This window comes from Tachyglossus aculeatus, chromosome X1 (assembly GCF_015852505.1).
Source record: "Tachyglossus aculeatus isolate mTacAcu1 chromosome X1, mTacAcu1.pri, whole genome shotgun sequence".
In the NCBI taxonomy this organism is placed as follows: domain Eukaryota; kingdom Metazoa; phylum Chordata; class Mammalia; order Monotremata; family Tachyglossidae; genus Tachyglossus; species Tachyglossus aculeatus.
In genome coordinates, this window is record NC_052101.1 from 65,302,714 (window position 1) to 65,319,738 (window position 17,025).

General features: G+C 40.1%; 1 protein-coding gene across 2 annotated transcripts; it reads right to left on the reverse strand.

Annotated features, from left to right (window-relative positions):
* Window positions 1-1,183: 1,183 nt before the first annotated feature.
* Window positions 1,184-13,100, reverse strand: KBTBD8 (kelch repeat and BTB domain containing 8). Of its 2 annotated transcripts, XM_038772286.1 has the most exons (4): window positions 13,030-13,100; window positions 12,106-12,316; window positions 7,196-8,310; window positions 1,184-4,705 (listed from the first exon to the last, which is right to left on the reverse strand). In XM_038772286.1, exons 1-4 carry the CDS (start codon window positions 13,043-13,045, stop codon window positions 4,242-4,244), a joined length of 1,806 nt encoding a protein of 601 aa, XP_038628214.1. In that variant the 5' UTR covers window positions 13,046-13,100; the 3' UTR covers window positions 1,184-4,241. The 2 variants fall into 2 exon arrangements, with proteins under 2 accessions (XP_038628214.1, XP_038628215.1); XM_038772287.1 differs by lacking the exon at window positions 12,106-12,316 and having other exon boundaries at window positions 13,030-13,060.
* Window positions 13,101-17,025: the final 3,925 nt, after the last annotated feature.

Sequence of the window (17,025 nt, forward strand, 5' to 3'; positions counted from 1 at the left end):
ACCCAAAGGATATTGATTGAATGGCCAAATACCACCGTTCTTCTTCAGCCTTAATGTGGATGGAAATAGATCAGGGCTTCTTTAGCTGGAAGGAACATTATTATTATTGTTGAAAACCAGAAATCGCTCTTCTAGAAACACTGCCTAATGAAGGGTATGCCTATGGCCACTTATTCTCCACCAACTTTCTCTCTCAAGGCACAGGTAACTCTTGGAACTTGATCGTCAAAGAAGTTGAGAAATCCAATGCAGTGACTTTATTTTTCAGATCTCTAGATGGTATTTTTATGTGAATCATGTTGCAATACATAATTACAGTATTTATAATTATGTTGTTCTGTTAAAGCAGGTAGGGAAATAGTTTTGGATTTCCCACTTGACTGCCTCCCATTTCCTTCTGCCCTCCCTCTTTTTGTCTCTTATTTTCTATTAACTCTTTCCCTCTTCCTTGGTGCCAAAAGGAGTGTTTCAGGAGTGAGGTGCAATTACAGACATGACAGGATCCCCTCTCCATTCATTCAATCGTATTTATTGAGTGCTTACTGTGTGCAGAGCACTGTACTAAGCGCTTGGGAAGTACAAGTTGGCAACATATAGTGACGGTCACTACCCAACAACGGGCTCACAGTCTAGAAGGGGGAGACAGACAACAAAACAGAACATATGGACAGGTGACATCAGAATAAATAGAAGTAAAGCTAGATGCACGTTAACAAAATATATAGAATAGTATATATATATACACAAGTAAAATAGAGTAATAAATCTGTACAAACATACATATACAGGTGCTGTGGGGAGGGGAAGGGGAAAAAGGGGGTTCAGTCTTGGAAGGCCTCCTGGAGGAGGTGAGCTCTCAGTAGGGCTTTGAAGGAAGGAAGAGAGCTAGCTTGGTGGATGTGGGGAGGGAGGGAGGGCATTCCAGGCCAGGGGGAAGGACGTGGGCCTCTACTGTAAGATCCTTGTGTGCAGGGAACATATCTACACACTCTGTTACACTGTACTTTCCAAGCACTTAGTACGGTGCTCTGCACTCAGTAAATACCATTGACTGATCGATGATGTGGATTTTAGTTTTGATTGAATATTTTTATGTGTATTAGTCACATTTCAGTGCTAAAATACCTTTAGCAAAGTTTCTGCTGATGAAAAATTTAGTAGAAAACAATACCAAAACAGAGGCCATATTTCAACAAGAATAGGTTTTATTATAAGAAATGTATGACATCACATGGTAATGCAAAATTGTGCAAGTATGGCAAATGCTTTTAAAATCCACACGTTTGCCCCCATAGGACTACAGTACTTCTTACTACATACCTGAGCACTGAACATTGTATGCCGTTTTTAATCTGCTTGAGGTTAAGATTTTAAGTCTCAGCCTTGTTGGTCTGATATATCACTGAAATACGTTTGAGTGACTCAATGGCAACTTTACAGAACAGATACAGTAAGGATGGAAAATAAAAGTTACAATTTCAGTTTCTTATAAGGTAATTTTCAGCAAGTCTAATTCTCCTCATGGGAAGAACAAACAAGGAAAGGTCATACAAACTCTTGAGGGGGAGTGTTAATTAAAATGAACAGGCAAAATTAAGCTGAGAAGAGAAAATACCACACTTGTGGGTGTTAGTCCTGTTTTTTCATCCTATAGTACCTTGGAGCTTTTTATCAATTTTCTCTTCCACTAAACAAATATGCTTCAAGAAAAAAAAAAAAAGACAAACTACAAAGCAAAACTTTCCCCAACAATCTTTTTCTAGGGCTCCTTTTTGAAGCATTTAAAAGTGGCAAAATGTCTCAGCTATATTATTCCTTAGATTATTGTTTGTATATGATTCAACATATTTCATATCCATGGCAAGTTTCAGGCTTTAGCTTTTTGAACACACTACTGTCTTGGATCATACCCTCTGTATGAATGGTTAAAGATACAAAAATTTGTACTTTAGTGCAGATCAACAAAAACAATTCTACTGTAGAATTAAATCATAATCTTCTATACTTCTAAAACATCTGGAAAGTCAATTGCTAACAACATTTTATACCATGTTTTCAAGTAAAATGCTGAAATTTCATCCTAAATAAATACAGAAGATTGTCAAAAAGCAGCAAGAAAACTTGTAAATATCCAACCAAGCATTTGAAACAAATTACATTAACATTTTTGCAAAACAGACTTTACACACAAATGCAACACTGTAGGGAAGGGTGCTTCAGAAAGCTTGCAGCTAGTCCTATAACCACATGAATATATGACCAAGGAAAACTTGAAAAGAAAAATACATGAAAAATTACATTGGCTGACATGTACTTTCAGAAAAAGGTTTATGATTAGCCAAAGCATTTTAACCAATGCAAAGATGTCACACACCCAGCTTTCTGAAACCGCATTTTAAAATGAAACTCCAAATGCTATCCACTTTAAAATTCTGCTTCAGAAAGTTTCCAAACAACCACATCTCCAAAAAGCAGTATGGAAAGTTTCTGTAAAACGAGGTATGTGATGCAAAGAGGCAGTGTATTTTTTTTTTCCTTTTTTGTTGTTTTTCACAGTATCATGTTACAATCAATTTGTGCAAAATTTAATATACAACCCAGAGCATTTTGCTTTCATTAAAGAGGGAAAAGAATCAGTTGTTTTGTAAGATTGGATTTTGTAACACACGTAAATGCTCTTTACAGGCAATAGAAACATTACTGATAAAAATATTTTGATTGATAGTGATCATCTATGTGATCACGATATTCACTGTTTTTACTTTAATGTGCTTAGAAGAGTGTTAAAAATCCATCGGCCAAATAAACAACTCCTACTGATTGATTCTTTATGTCTAAACCTAAAAAGTATTTCTGTGAATAGACTCGTTATAGCTAATGGCCCTAGGGTTTTCTCCTAACATATTTCCCCTTTTCAATCAAGTTGATGAACAGAATAACCTTAGAATCAAATGACTTAAATTAAGATAAATGCACAGAAATAATTAAAAGTAAAAATTTACTAGGATCCATCTAAAAATCACTAAATCAGAGAATTGGGTGAATTCTCATGATTTGCAAAGTGGATCAAAAAAGAAGTTTAGTCGGGCAGAAATTCACATTTTTCTTCTGTGCAGAACAGTAATACGCCCATAAAGGGATTTTGAGTCAAAGGGACGAGAAGGGTCTAGAAACAAAGATGACGATAGACTGAGGAAAGGCCAATTGTTTGTCCACACTAAATGGTTAGAAGACCAACCATATGTGTAAGAGTAGAAAGCACTCAATAGCCAATATATTTAATTAAAATGGCCATTTTTGCTATTATTTTAAATGCAGAACTCACTGGAGTTCCAAAGTGTTCCCGTGAGTGGATCCTGCAATAAGTACATCAAACTAGCAGGCTACCTTTAAATGTGAATGTGGAATTAGCCAATTTAAGGCTATTCTTGCCCCCCACGTATTACAGTGTACTTTTGGAAAAAATAGAGTGTACTAGCACCAATCAACCTTTGGATTTAAGCCCTTCATGGGATTTAAAAAAAGAAAAAAGTAAAAAGAGAGACAAGTATCAGCACTTGGAAAAACACTTCAGTTACCAGAAAGATAGCAAGTTTGTACCATTAGGTCAACTTAAAGCCCACAGATAGGCAATGTGAAAGGTAATCAAAAAAGCTCTTCTTCATAAGTTTGATGTTTATCAACAACCACCTGGAATGGATGAAAATATATGACAAACATCTTAGTACACTTCAAAACAGCATACACAAAAAGGTATAAATATTAAGAATCAGAACCTACTGTAGTGTTCTTCTATATTGGTTAGGTCACAGCTAAAGTAAAAACCTAGTGATATTGCCTCAAATTTTACCCGTAATAAAAAGAAAAAAGTCACTTGGAACTAGTTTGGATGTTCATACCCAGTAATGCTAGATTTTCTTTTGTTGTAGTGCATAGTTGTCTTGGTTCTTCTAAAGTCTTAGTTGTTTCAATCACAGAAATCTTCTAGAATGACATGAATTTAATATCAGAAAAATGCTGATAATTGCACTTTGTAACCTTCCCCTCTCAGAACTTAAAGCATCACAAATATGAAATTAAATCAGTAATCCCTCCCCACACTGCAACCTTTAAGAGCACCCAACCCCATGTACAAAACTGTCTTTCAGCTTACACTAAATACTGACAGATTTTCTTTGTTTTATCCTAAGACATGTCTCCTCAAATATCAGATAGCACAGAAATACCTAAGGCGTTACCAATTAGAGAACTTTCTGGAGACACTGTGGATACAGTTTAGCAACAGCACATTCAAAATGTCGGCCAAGATCCCAGAGCCGATCTGGAGTTTCATATACTTTGTTCCACTCGTCTGCAATCTCATCATATTGGTAAAGCGAATTCTTTCTGCTGGTTCTGAAGATATGTTCTTCAACGGTCACTTGAGTAGCTCTAACAAATAAATGGAGCTTATTATCGAGGAGTACAAGTTTAATGTATGGGCTTATGGACTGATCACATGGAAAATCTTTCTTGCGGGTCCATTTATTTAGCTCAATATCATAGGCCTCTACGGTAAACACACGCTGATGATTTCCACAGGTTCCAGCTATGTAGTAGATGGAATTATTGTACACAGCTGCTAAGCCCTGGATTCTAGGCACCGTCATAGGGGTTAAAAAACCCCAGTAGTTCTTTTGAGGATCAAAGAAGAGGAAAAATTCTCCTATAATATAAAAAGACATAAAACAGAATAAATACCTTTCCAAGTGTGAACAGCAATACCTATCATTTTTGACAGTCAGTGTGGAATGTCTGTGGCAGAGAGTCAATTTGGTGGCAACTTGACAAAATCCACATTGATTATATTAGTCTAAGAGGTTATTTTCCAGACAGTGTCTTTGAGCATGCAAGTACATGGACAGCAGCATTGCTTGGGTCTGGAAAGTACAGGGAAAGTGAGCCAAAGTTTAACTCACCATTGAGTACAATCCCATAATTTATGATCAGGATGGTCAGAGCGCATTGTTCTGACTGTGAAATTACAATCCAGAGGAGCGCCATGATTCATTTAACTCTGCTCATGCAGACACGGCCATTGCCAGCAAATGTGGCGATCTCTCACTCTAGCCTTCCATAATCATTATACAATGTGTCATTCTTCTGCACGCAATACAGTACTTCTTCAAAGATCAGAAATAATTATGAAACTTACCAAGTTTTTCCTAAAGGATAGAAAGACTATGTATGGCAACCTCATCTGAGTGACTAAAAATAAAATCTTCTGCAAGGAGATATTTGCATCCTCAAAATGACTCCATGCTGTCCTCCATCTTCCCTAATTACAGGTGCATTACCCACTTACCTAATGACTCTTTAGTGATTTAATTTGGGAAGCAATTTGATATACCCAACATAAAAACATTCAACAATTTTCTAAAAATACTTTGAATAACAAACCCCCCCGCCCACTGTCTCACATTCACATACACCAGACTTCCTTCAAGTCTGAAAGAACACTCAAATTTCATCTAAAATGTTAGAATTGATTTCTAAGCTATAACTCATCAGTTAAGAAATACGTACCTAACTACAATATCCAGTTTAATTGCTTATCATACTATCTTTTCTGTAGTATTTGCCATTAAACTAGGTTGTGGTGGTTTGTTTTTTAGTTGGGCATAACTCTGTTCTTTAGTTGGGCATAACTCTGTTCTTTTATGCTCCGGGGGAGTGGCTTAAAGTTATGCACACCAAATGAATGGGAAGTTATTCTAATGACATATTCAAATAAGGGATTGAGAAACAGTTATTGCCACTGTAAAGAAAGATCATATGCTCCTTTTAAAGCTGGTTTGAAGAGAATCTTGACCTCAAACTATTTTATGGAGGAAAAAACAAGCATGTATTGTCAAAAGGCAATTTTAACCTCTTTAGGGGACCTATCATTTTATAGTCAAATTTACATAAACATTGGGCAAGGGAAGATGCCCAATTTTCAAGAAAAAACTAAAGACATCAAAAGGCAGATTTCCCAGATTATTTCCATCTTTAAATCAACCCTCAACTTTTTAACCTGGCACAAAGTCCCCACACTTGGCACGTCTGCCCCTCCGCTTAACGGGATACCTATCTTTACAATCAAATTGATGACAATAATTGTGTTGTTTGTTAAGTGTTTATTATGTGTCAGCCACTGTACTGAGTGCTGGGGTAGACAAACTAATCAGGCTGGACAGAATCTCTGTCCTACATGGGAGTCACAATCTTAATGCTCATTTTACAGATGAGGCCCAGTGAAGTGAAGTGACTTGCCCATTGTCATACAGCAGCCAAGTGGTGGAGCCAGGAGCAGAACCCAGGTCCTTCTGACTCCCAGGCCTGTGTAATTTAAAAACGGACAACATAAATCCAAGTGCATACTATATACATATGTATAGTCATACCATTTTTCCTACTCTTCCACTGCAGGAATATCTCTAAATGGATGGAAAAAAAAAATATTCCCAGATAGTTTCCAAATCAAATGAAGAAAACCAGTGTGATAAAATGTGGTTAACCCTCCAGAGAATGACTAAAGCTACAGTTCTCGCTGCAACAAATAGTTATTAAGTTTCCTTAACCTTTGGGAATCATGTTTGACAACCAAAGAATTCACTTTCTTATCAAGTAACCGCAACTTAAGTTAATTTTTTGCCTGCGTTTCTTTTTAGTCTTAGGCCAGTAAAGTATGTAAGCACAAAGAAATCCAAAGTAGTCAATGTTCTCAAAAGGTTAAAGTAATTTAAGCTGTCCAAATCTTAGCTTTTCACAGTGATCTTTGAGAGGTTATATATTGTGGGATGGAGGAGAAGCTTTGCTTGTTTAATGTTTTTAAAAGTGTACCACTATAAGAAACTGTTCCGTGAAACTTTCTTGCTCAAAGCTATCATGTATCTTTAGTGTATATGTCCTAAAAAGTACCCAAAAATTAAAGCCAAATAAGAATACAGTCAAAGGACTGAAAGGCGTCTAATTTCCGGTAACTGGTGCTGAAGGTGCCTGTCCCCCTTTCACTACTCAAGTAAACACTTTCCTTCATGGAACCTTTGAACTATAAGAAAAGTGACACTCCATAGTTCGTCCATGCAACTCATGCATCTGGCTCGCCAGAGACCCATACACAATCTACATTTGCAAACCGACACAATCAAAACACACACTCAAAAACACCTACCCTGTAAAACATAGATGTTCTCTTTATATTCCACAGCATTATGAAACTCCATTGCTACAGGCATCGGGCTGACGGCGGTCCAACAGTTATCTCTGCTATCATAACACTCCACAGATTTTAGTGGGTTCCTCCCATCTCCTTCATAAACCCGGCCGCCTATTGCATAGAGTTTACCACAGCAATGCACCAGTTTGCAGCCTATTCTGGCTCGCAACAAGGGGGCCTTGGGTAGCCATCTATTGCCAGAATGATCATACATCCAGAAGTCACTCTCTGCCCTGTGGTCTATGGAGACTTCACTGCTGCTTGGCCTGTAACCCCCTGCAATGTAAATGTCATTATCGGGTGACACGAGAATTCCAACTTCCCTCAAGTCATTTGGTGGTTTGCATAGTTTAAAAACTCTCCCTCTGACTGCATCTAGACAAGGCACTGTTTGCTTCTTTCCTGAGTGTTTGTGGGCAGCATCAAAGCATATGATCATTTCAGAAGCAGTCATTCCAAGCCTTTGTGTATAGCCATTGGCACTATACTGTCCTTTTGGTTCAGAGCTTTTGGCTAGAACCTGTGCAAACATGGGAGGGATTTTCTCTATAAAGGTCTCTTCCAACAGAGGCATACGAATGCATTTGGCAAATACTTCTGCAAGGTGCACTTCTCTTCTATTTTGCTCATGTTCAAACCACCTGATAATGCTGTCATAAACATGCTCTTCTTTGTCAACATTTAAGTCATCACTGTCTAGTATACTGATAAGTTGGTCTTTTCTCAAGTGAAGAAACTCCTGTTCTTTGGTGACACACACAAACTTTTTACGTATGTAGTCTTGTGATCTCTCTTTGAGTTCCTGATGGCCATAATGATCAGCAAAAATGAAAACTCCAATAGAGTTTTGTGGGTCCAAGTGACTGATCATATATTTAGCACACTGATCCTGAATGGAGGGGATCTGGAAAATATTTGCTGCAGTGAAAAGAGCTTGGACATTGGCCTCTGTCAGCATAACTCTGGAGGTATATGCGTAGTTCAACACTAAATTCATTGACTCTGCTTCAACACCAACTATTCGTACTTGTTTCTGTGTGCTCTCCGTAAGGCCGCTAGTGAACATAGATCTGGAAAAAAAAACAGTTAATTTCCACCTCCCTACTCATCAACAGTTTCATTCATATTTAACAACATTCATGTGCGGTGTTAACAGTATGCTTGCGAAATGGTTTCATGCTTTTGTGAAATTCTAACTATAGAATATCTAAACTTTGAAAGTAGTGCTTAAAAAATTGAAAATGCTTGCCCAATTTCTAAGTATTCTGCCTGTCATTTCTCTCCAATCTGTCAAACATACCAAAACTCATTTCCCTTTGAGAAAGTTCTGAGACAGTAGAAAGAATTACTGGCATTTACATGTAATTTTAGGAAGTAAATGCAGTCTAATGGATTATTTTACACAGTTAATCCATCGGGTTATAAATTGTAACTCCCTGCCTTAACATCAAATTGCAAAGGAAAAAAAAAGTTTAAAGCAACAGAGGAAGGTGACCTTTGGCAAAGAAATTAAAGTCTAGCTATAATGCAGTAGGTGCCCTTCAACAAACATTCTAATTTTGCCACACTCCTACCAGCAGTATAGATCTCTTTATTCAACCAGAATATTAATAAATGTCATCTCAGTCATACTTAAATTCTGAAATCTTATTTTTCATACCTTTCTTGTGGTATTGAGACAATCATATTTTTGGACTCTTCTGCAGGAGAAAACTATAATCTCCACAGAGCCTGATAATGGAGTTGATTCAACCCTGCATCCTTCCTAGTAATGTAAATATTGTGTGATTATCTGAGTCTTTGGAATGATGTTGGCTTTCTAATTCCCAAAGTCTGATACACTTTTCAAAAAGATGATAAGATTTTCATCTAATTCCTAATTTTGGCAGCTAAGAGTTTGCTATTCTAACTATGAACTGCCTACAGAAAGGATTCAGCCTAAGTTTTTTCTATGTATACTCTTGAAATTGAGAAGAAAAAAATTAAATGTTTCTTCATAAGCTCTATCTGTATATCCCAGCTCCTACACAAAGTACTTGCCTTGAAATATTTAATTTTATATTGTAATAAGCTTTCTTTTCATTAAGGAAGTAAATATCACCTGTACAAATTAATTCTTTCAGCTTGTTCTTGCAGATTCTAATACATTTTAGAGCCTAAATTTAAAAAGATTTCCCTAACTCCGAAATATATACACAGGCTTAGTAGTTACTAGAAACTGTGTGCTCATGTGAATTCAAACAGTTTTGAGCAAATTTTCAATTCTAGTGCATATTAAGTCCTAAACTCTAGAACGCTACCAGTAAAGAAGAAAAACACCCAAACAGTAGAAATCAGTAAGTCCCAGAGCACAGCAAAAATTGCATACTCTGCATCCCTTATTATTATTTTAAGGGAAGGGTCACGCAAGAGATTAAGGAGCCTGACCATTTGGCATACCTCACCTGCATTAATGATAATTCAGTTTATAAAATTCATATTAACCTACTGATACAAAGTACCATACCCACTCTAACATGTTAGAGACCAAGCATATAACTTCTAGTTCTGAAGAGCCAGTGCAGCTATAGAGGAGCAGAGAGTTATAATCTGCTTCGTAGGTCACCTCTCTCATTCTTGTTGCAAGATGGGGGAAAAAAATGCAGTTTGAATTGTCAGCCCCATTGGGAGCAAAGTGCTGGCAATAAGAATTTTCACTTGTATGCCAAACAAGTTTAACACCTCCAGTGAAGAATATATGGGTTCTCCTACAATTATTCCTCTTCAATATTTATTTTCTCATCTATAATTGCATTCTCATGTCTTCCTTTGTTAGTTATATCCCACATTTAGATATGCTTCAGGGAATGCTAAGAAAAATTAGAATTCCTTTGTTTTTCAAAGCTTTTCCCCCCCATCATACCGACCACTGATTTTAACTACATGAATACACTTAGATATGTGTGCAGTTGATTTCTAATCATTTCACTAAAACAGAATTTTCACCTGCTCAGATAACTATATTTTTGTGTTTAAGGCTGACATATGGTAAGAATCTTTAAGAATCTTTGGAAAACAAACATGCGGAACAACTATTAGACACTAGAACAAATGTCAGTGGCACACAGGGACAACCTGAATAAATGAAATCCACAGATGAAATGGCTTCTCATTTTAACCAATTGTTTCAAACTTTTGCCAGACCCCAAAATAATTGTTTTACAAAAACTGATTCAGATAAGATAATTGACAAGTTTTTCCCTCTTTTCTGCCCACCCTCTGGCAGAAGGGCTCACTGAGAACAAAATGGCCACAGGCAATCAGTAAAAAGGAAAAATCTGCCCCTCGGAGAACTGACTGCATAGTCTTTCAACTCCAGTGCTACTTTGTACATTTGGTTTCCACTGTGATTTTTCAACTGAATTCAGCCTAGTTCCTGGTGGACAAGTCACTACATCTTCCTTCAACTTGACATTATTCTAGCAGCCAGAATGGGAAACAAGCAATCATATTTATTGAGCACATATTGTGCACAGAGCACTGTAATAAGCTCTTTGGAGAGTACAATATAAGAGAGTTGGTAGAGACGTTCCCTGTCCACAACACTAAGAGGAACTGTGTAAAATCTGCCCCCACAATATTGGACCAACCAACCAATGAGACACCTGCCATGTGTGGTGAGCAAATTCAAATTGCCAGCATTCGCCACCTCCTACCTCACCTCCCTTCTCTCCTTCTACAGCCCAGCCCGCACCCTCCGCTCCTCTGCCGCTAATCTCCTCACCGTGCCTCGTTCTCGCCTGTCCCGCCGTCGACCCCCGGCCCACGTCAAACCCCTGGCCTGGAATGCCCTCCCTCCGCACATCCGCCAAGCTAGCTCTCTTCCTCCCTTCAAGGCCCTACTGACAGCTCACCTACTCCAGGAGGCCTTCCCAGATTGAGCCCCCTTCTTCCTCTCCCCCTCCTCTCCCTCCCCATCCACCCCACCTTACCTCCTTCCCCTCCCCAGAGCACCTGTATATATGTATATATGTTTGTACATATTTATTACTCTATTTTATTTGTCCATACTTATTCTTTTTATTTTATTTTGTTAATATGTTTTGGTTTGTTCTCTGTCTCCCCCTTCTAGACTGTGAGCCCACTGTTGGGTAGGGACCATCTCTATATGTTGCCAATTTGTACTTCCCAAGTGTAGTACAGTGCTCTGCACACAGTAAGTGCTCAATAAATACGATTGAATGAATTCAGCCATTACCTTTTCAAATTTAAGCACTTTGAGAGAATGCCCCTAAATGACATTAGAGTTGCACAAGACCATATCAACGCTAACTAGAAAGGAGAGGGACTGAAAACCAAACCACCGAGCCAGCTTTGGAGATAACTCCTTGACCACTGGTTCGTGGTAGGTAGAAAATAATGCAGATTTCATTCACTTTTTAAAAATCAATGCACAAACACAGTCACTGCCATTTTGATGGAGGAGCCCATCTTCCCTGACATGAGGCAAAAGAAGCTTTAAAAAACAATTTAGCTGCTACATCTCTGAACCTGTTGAACACAGAACATCACAACCTGCTTTAAGCTCCATAACCATTACAAATACTAAAGGAATGTGCAGAGTAGATCAAACTTCCTTAAGAAATCATTTTTGCCTTTTTCCAAGTAGCCATTTCTAAGACAAAGCCACGGGTTGGAGGCATTTTGGGAGGCTGGTTGCCAAATTGGTAAAACAGTGACTGAAACAAACTATATAAAATCGAGTTTTGATGGCACACACTCAGAATATTCATAATCATCTTCACAATTCACAGTACTAAATCACCCGCTGACAGATACTAAGAATGGAGATGTGCGAGGAATAGCAGCTAGTTCTACCCTCATACCTGAAATAAGGACTGATTGCAGCAAGCACATTTCTATGACAAGAAAATGTTTTTCCATGATCCACTTCTACTATGATATCTGTCAACTGTCCTTCATCATACTGTACTTTAAGTTGTTGAAGAATACTGCAAGCATGGAAGGGATCCATTGTACCGCAGATCACGTTTGAGGAAGGAATCCCATTCAGTGCTTGTGAAAACTTAGATAAGTCTAAAAGAGAAAAATCGCATTGTACAACACCACCACCATTTGACAACAGCCTCCCGTGTAAGACCCAAGCAGCTAACGCATGTTGGTGTCAAATGGAAGTTTCGAGGAGAGGTTACAGTTGACTGGGAGTGAGAGTTCCAGTCAAATGGCCAGCTCCAACCCGTTCGGTGAAAAGCCAACGTGAATGCTAAAAACAGCAGGCGCTTCTCAGGAGGAGACTACAGCTGCTACTACAAAATTCCAGTTTTCATTGCAACATGACGCATCCCCCCCACCTCAGCAGCACCACCACCACCAGCCGAGCCGCTTTTATGAACGTGAACTACACGTCCAGACTGTACCCTCCTTGCTGCGACTAGGACCGCGATCGCAACTGACCGGGTGGAGGGTGGGGGGGAGGGAAAAACCCCAAGGATGCCCCCCAGAGCCCCCCCCTCCAACCGGCCCGGCCTGGAGAGACGACCCCTCGCGCAATCACCTCCTGAGGCTGAGCCTCTTTCCCTCCTCCATTCTGCTCTCCTTCCTCCGCAACGCCCCGCTACCCGCGACTTGGGGGGTCGCGACCGCACCCTCCGCGCCCCGCCGTCCACCTCACTCATCCCGGTCTCCACGCAGCCCTTCCTCCTACCACCCCACAGCCACCTCCACGTCGTCTCTCCTCGAATCCACCCCACGGCCGCCACCTTCCGTTACTGCCGCCCCCCCGTACCCACCACCCGACGCAGCCATTTCTCGACGGCTCCCCGGCTCCGAGCTGTTTAAAGAGGAAATGTCATTTCGCTTCCCCTTTCCCCAGGTTCCGGCTCGTCCAGCTTTGCAGCCAATCGGATCCCCCCGAGCGTCGCCCCGGCCCCCGCCCTCCGCGGCGCCCATTGGCCCGTCCGGCGCTGGCGCTGCCGGGAAATGTAGTTCGGCGACGTCCCGCCCTGCGGGCTGTGGGCAGCGCCGAGGGCTCGACTGAATCCCGAGGCGCGGAAGCTGATTGGCTGATGGGCTGATTGGCGGGTGAGGGAGGGCGAGCCGGGTAGGGCGTGGCAGCTCGGAGTTGCAGTTCCTCGCTTGGGGCAGAGGGGGTGCTGTGGAGCGCAGGGCCCCTCACCGAGCTGTGCTGGTAGGGAGGAGAGCTCTTGGTTGCTGAGCACGCGTTCTCCCTTGCCGCGGGGGCGAGAAGAGGGAGCGAGCTTCGACTCGGCCAGATCACTCTACCTAAGGTCTGAGCTTAACTAGGAGGTTTGGGACCGAGGGAGGATGGATAGTGTCCAAAAGTGGAGATACTGAGGACCCTCGCAGGTGGGCGAATCAATTGGTAAATCAGTTGTCTTTGTTGAGGGCTTTACTGTATGCAGAGCACACAACCTAGAGATTATTCATTCAATTGTATTTCTTGAGCCCTTACTGTGTGCAGAACTAAGCGCTTGGGAGAGTGCAATACAACAATAAACAGGCACATTCCCTGCCCACCGGCTCCCAAGAAAGTTGTCCCTTGACGGAGGAAGATATCTGAGCATTTGAATAGAAACTCACAAAACAAACCATCTTAATTGGATCCCTGCACTGAAATAGCTTTATGTTTGTTGTGTTTTTTTTTCCCCAACAATACCTGATTCTGTCTAACTCAAAACTTTTTTTTTCCAGAAACTTTCTCACCATTGCCTCAATCCCTAATTGTCTTTATTAGTAAAAGAGTACTTTCCACCAGGTAAGCATAAATAGAAGACAATTAAGGGATTGAGCTCCTTTGGTGATGATGGGGGGTGAGAGCATGCTAGTATTGCACTCAAACTCAAATCATCCCAAAATCGAAACCTGCGCTGTTTTCTCCAAATGCAAGTTGTGTAAATAGTATAAACATCACGAGTCTTCATAAATGCCAACCAGCAGTACTAGGGAAGGAGCTGCCTGTGTGCAGGTTTTGTGTCTGAATTGAGAGAGACGTGACTGAGCATATCTCCATGAATATGCATGTGTTGTCATCTACCACTGACTCATTTGGGCAACATTGGGTTCCTTTTGCAGGTTCAGCTGTTCCACACTGAAGCCAACTGTTTAGAAATGTTTCAGAAATGGGCAGGGTGGTTGAGCCTGGTGTGGAGAGGGTAAGCTATAAGCTTATCTCTTCAGCTCTGTTGCTGGGGGCTAGAGGCAGGTGCTCACCCTGGAACTGAATTGGGGTGAGGAGGTGTAAACTAGACAGGCAGTGTCACACACTGGGGGAAGGATTTGCCACTACCATTCAGCCCAAGGTGGTCTTCAGGTTTTTGTAGAAGAAAAAGCTACATTTGTATCTGACTTCTTATAATGGTAAGCACTTACCCCATGTCAAGCACTGGGATAGATATAATTAATTAGGTCAGACATGGTCCTTGTTCCATATGGGGATCACAGTCTTAAGTAAGAGGGAGCACAGATATTGAATTTCCATTTTCCAAATAAGGAAACTGAGGCCTCTGACTCCCAAGCCCATGCTCTTTCCATTAGGTTATGCTACTGCTGTTGTATTATTCCAAAACAAGGGTCATGATGATTTTGAGAGACTTGCCTCCCCTCTCACTGCTTTCACTCCGCTCCATCTGTATACACACACCGAGGAATGTCTATCACAGCAAGCTAGCAGAACAGGTGAGAGAAACTTTTTTTTTCTCCTGTTTGCTGCAAACTCCCCCAGTGTTCGAGTTTCTAGGTGATGAGGTCACTTCTTACTATGTCCCCAAAAGAGGAACAAATCCTGGAAAGCTGACAGTGGCAGTAGCCGTGGAAATAGTTTCTCTTCTCATGGCTCTGGCTCCATTGCCTGCTGGGCTTTCATCGCATCTCACCTTATTCGTCTGCTGTGTGACCTAGGGTAAGTCACTTAACTTTTCTGTGCCTCAGCTTCCTCATTTGTACAATGATGATGAAATGCCTTTTTTTCCTCCCCTTTATACTGTGAGTCCCATGTGGGAGAGGGCCTGATTCTACTTGATTATCTTGTATCTACCCCAGTGCTTAGCAAACACTAAGTACTTTACAGATACCACAATTTTTATTATTATTATGGGATCTCAGCAGCTCAGTACTGGGAGGAGCTGCTGTTATTATAAGGGCCATACCTCGCTTTGATACTTTGAAGTGGCATAGTGGGTAGAGCCCTGGCCTGGGAGTTGGAAGGACCTGGGTTATACTTGTCTGCTGTATGGTCTTGAGCAAGTCACTTAACTTCCTTGGGCCTCAGTTCCCTCATCTGTAAAATGGGGATTGAGACTGTGAGCCCCATGCGGGACAGGAACTGTCGAACCCAATTTGCTTGTTTTCACCCCAGTGCTTAGTACAGTGCCTGGCACGTAGTAAATGCTTAACAAATACCACAATTATCATTATTATTAAGCCCCTTGAGGGCAGGGATTGGGTCTACTAACTCTATTGTACTTTCCCAAGCACTCAATAAATACTATTGATTGATAGGAGGACTTGAGTCTCTGGTTGCAAACCTGTGCCTTAAATGATCTGAAATAAATTGATTAAAATTAAGAACAAAAAAGATCTGATAATAGTTAGCCTTTCTATTAATCTTTTGCAGCTCTGCCACTTGTCTGCTGTGTGACCTTGGGCAAGTCACTTAACTTCTCTGTGCCTCAGTTCCCTCATCTGTAAAATGAGGATTAAGATTGTGAGCCCCATGTAGGATTTGGATTGTGTCCAACCTGATTAGCCTATATCTATCCCAGTGCTTAGAATGGTGCCTGCCACACAGTAAGCACTTAAGAAATACCATAAAAAAAATCTTGTTTCTCAAAATGTTGGAACAGGAGCTATGATCCAGGAATAGAATTGGTGATCCAATGATGCCATCAATCAATGAGTGGTATTTAATGAACAGTTACTGTGTTCAGTGTACACAGAAATAGTAGACAATTTCCCTGCCCATAATGAGTTTTCAGTCTAGAGGAAGACATGGTTGGTTGTTAATCAGGTGAGTGAAACCACGAGGAATATTGCACTTTTAATGTGTGCTTGTTGCTTTACTTCATTGATTAGATTTTTTCATTAACAGTTAACACTAAATGATATCAAACTAAGTACATGAATCTGTCACTTTGCTCCTGGTCAAGTCATCAGATATATAAAATGCTAAGAGTTTGTTTTTTTGTTTTTTTAAGAGAATACTTACACTGAAATCATTCTTATCACAGCTAAGGAAAGTTTAAGGAAAACAGTTGATTCTATACAATTTTTATTTTAATTTGGCAAACAATTTGAGACAGAGAGCTACTTGACATATCCATTTAACTTCTGTTCTAATTAGCAAAGAGACTCAGGAGTATTATTTGATTAATTTCAAGAAAGCTTTCATGTTTTCTGACTCAGCAAAACCCCTCAACTCAGTGGAAAATAATTCAGAGAAATTAGACAAACCTAAAATGAAGATAGGAAAAAAGGTGGGTATTTACAATACTAATATAGAATTTTACTGTGCTACTGAGGCTACAATACTAATTGGCTGATGTGTTAGGGATTTCATCATCAGGACTAGATTTTCATTAAAGACTACCAGCTTTGTCTTGAGATGATTATGAGAAGTATCCAGTGGCTTGGAAGACAGAATCCAAAAGTAAATCAGGTTTAATTAAACTATATTATCACAAAATAACGTTTTTAAAAACATGCTATATTTGGAAGCCAATTCACCAGGTTTTAGAGCAACAGTACAATCTTTAAAATTTTTAACCATT

Coding starts and splice junctions, on each gene's coding strand:
- KBTBD8 (XM_038772286.1), bottom strand. Junction 8,311..12,105: donor GCAATCAGTCCTTATTTCAG/GTATGAGGGTAG, acceptor TTTTTTTTCCAG/ATCTATGTTCACTAGCGGCC. Junction 4,706..7,195: donor GAACATCTATGTTTTACAGG/GTAGGTGTTTTT, acceptor TTTATATTATAG/GAGAATTTTTCCTCTTCTTT.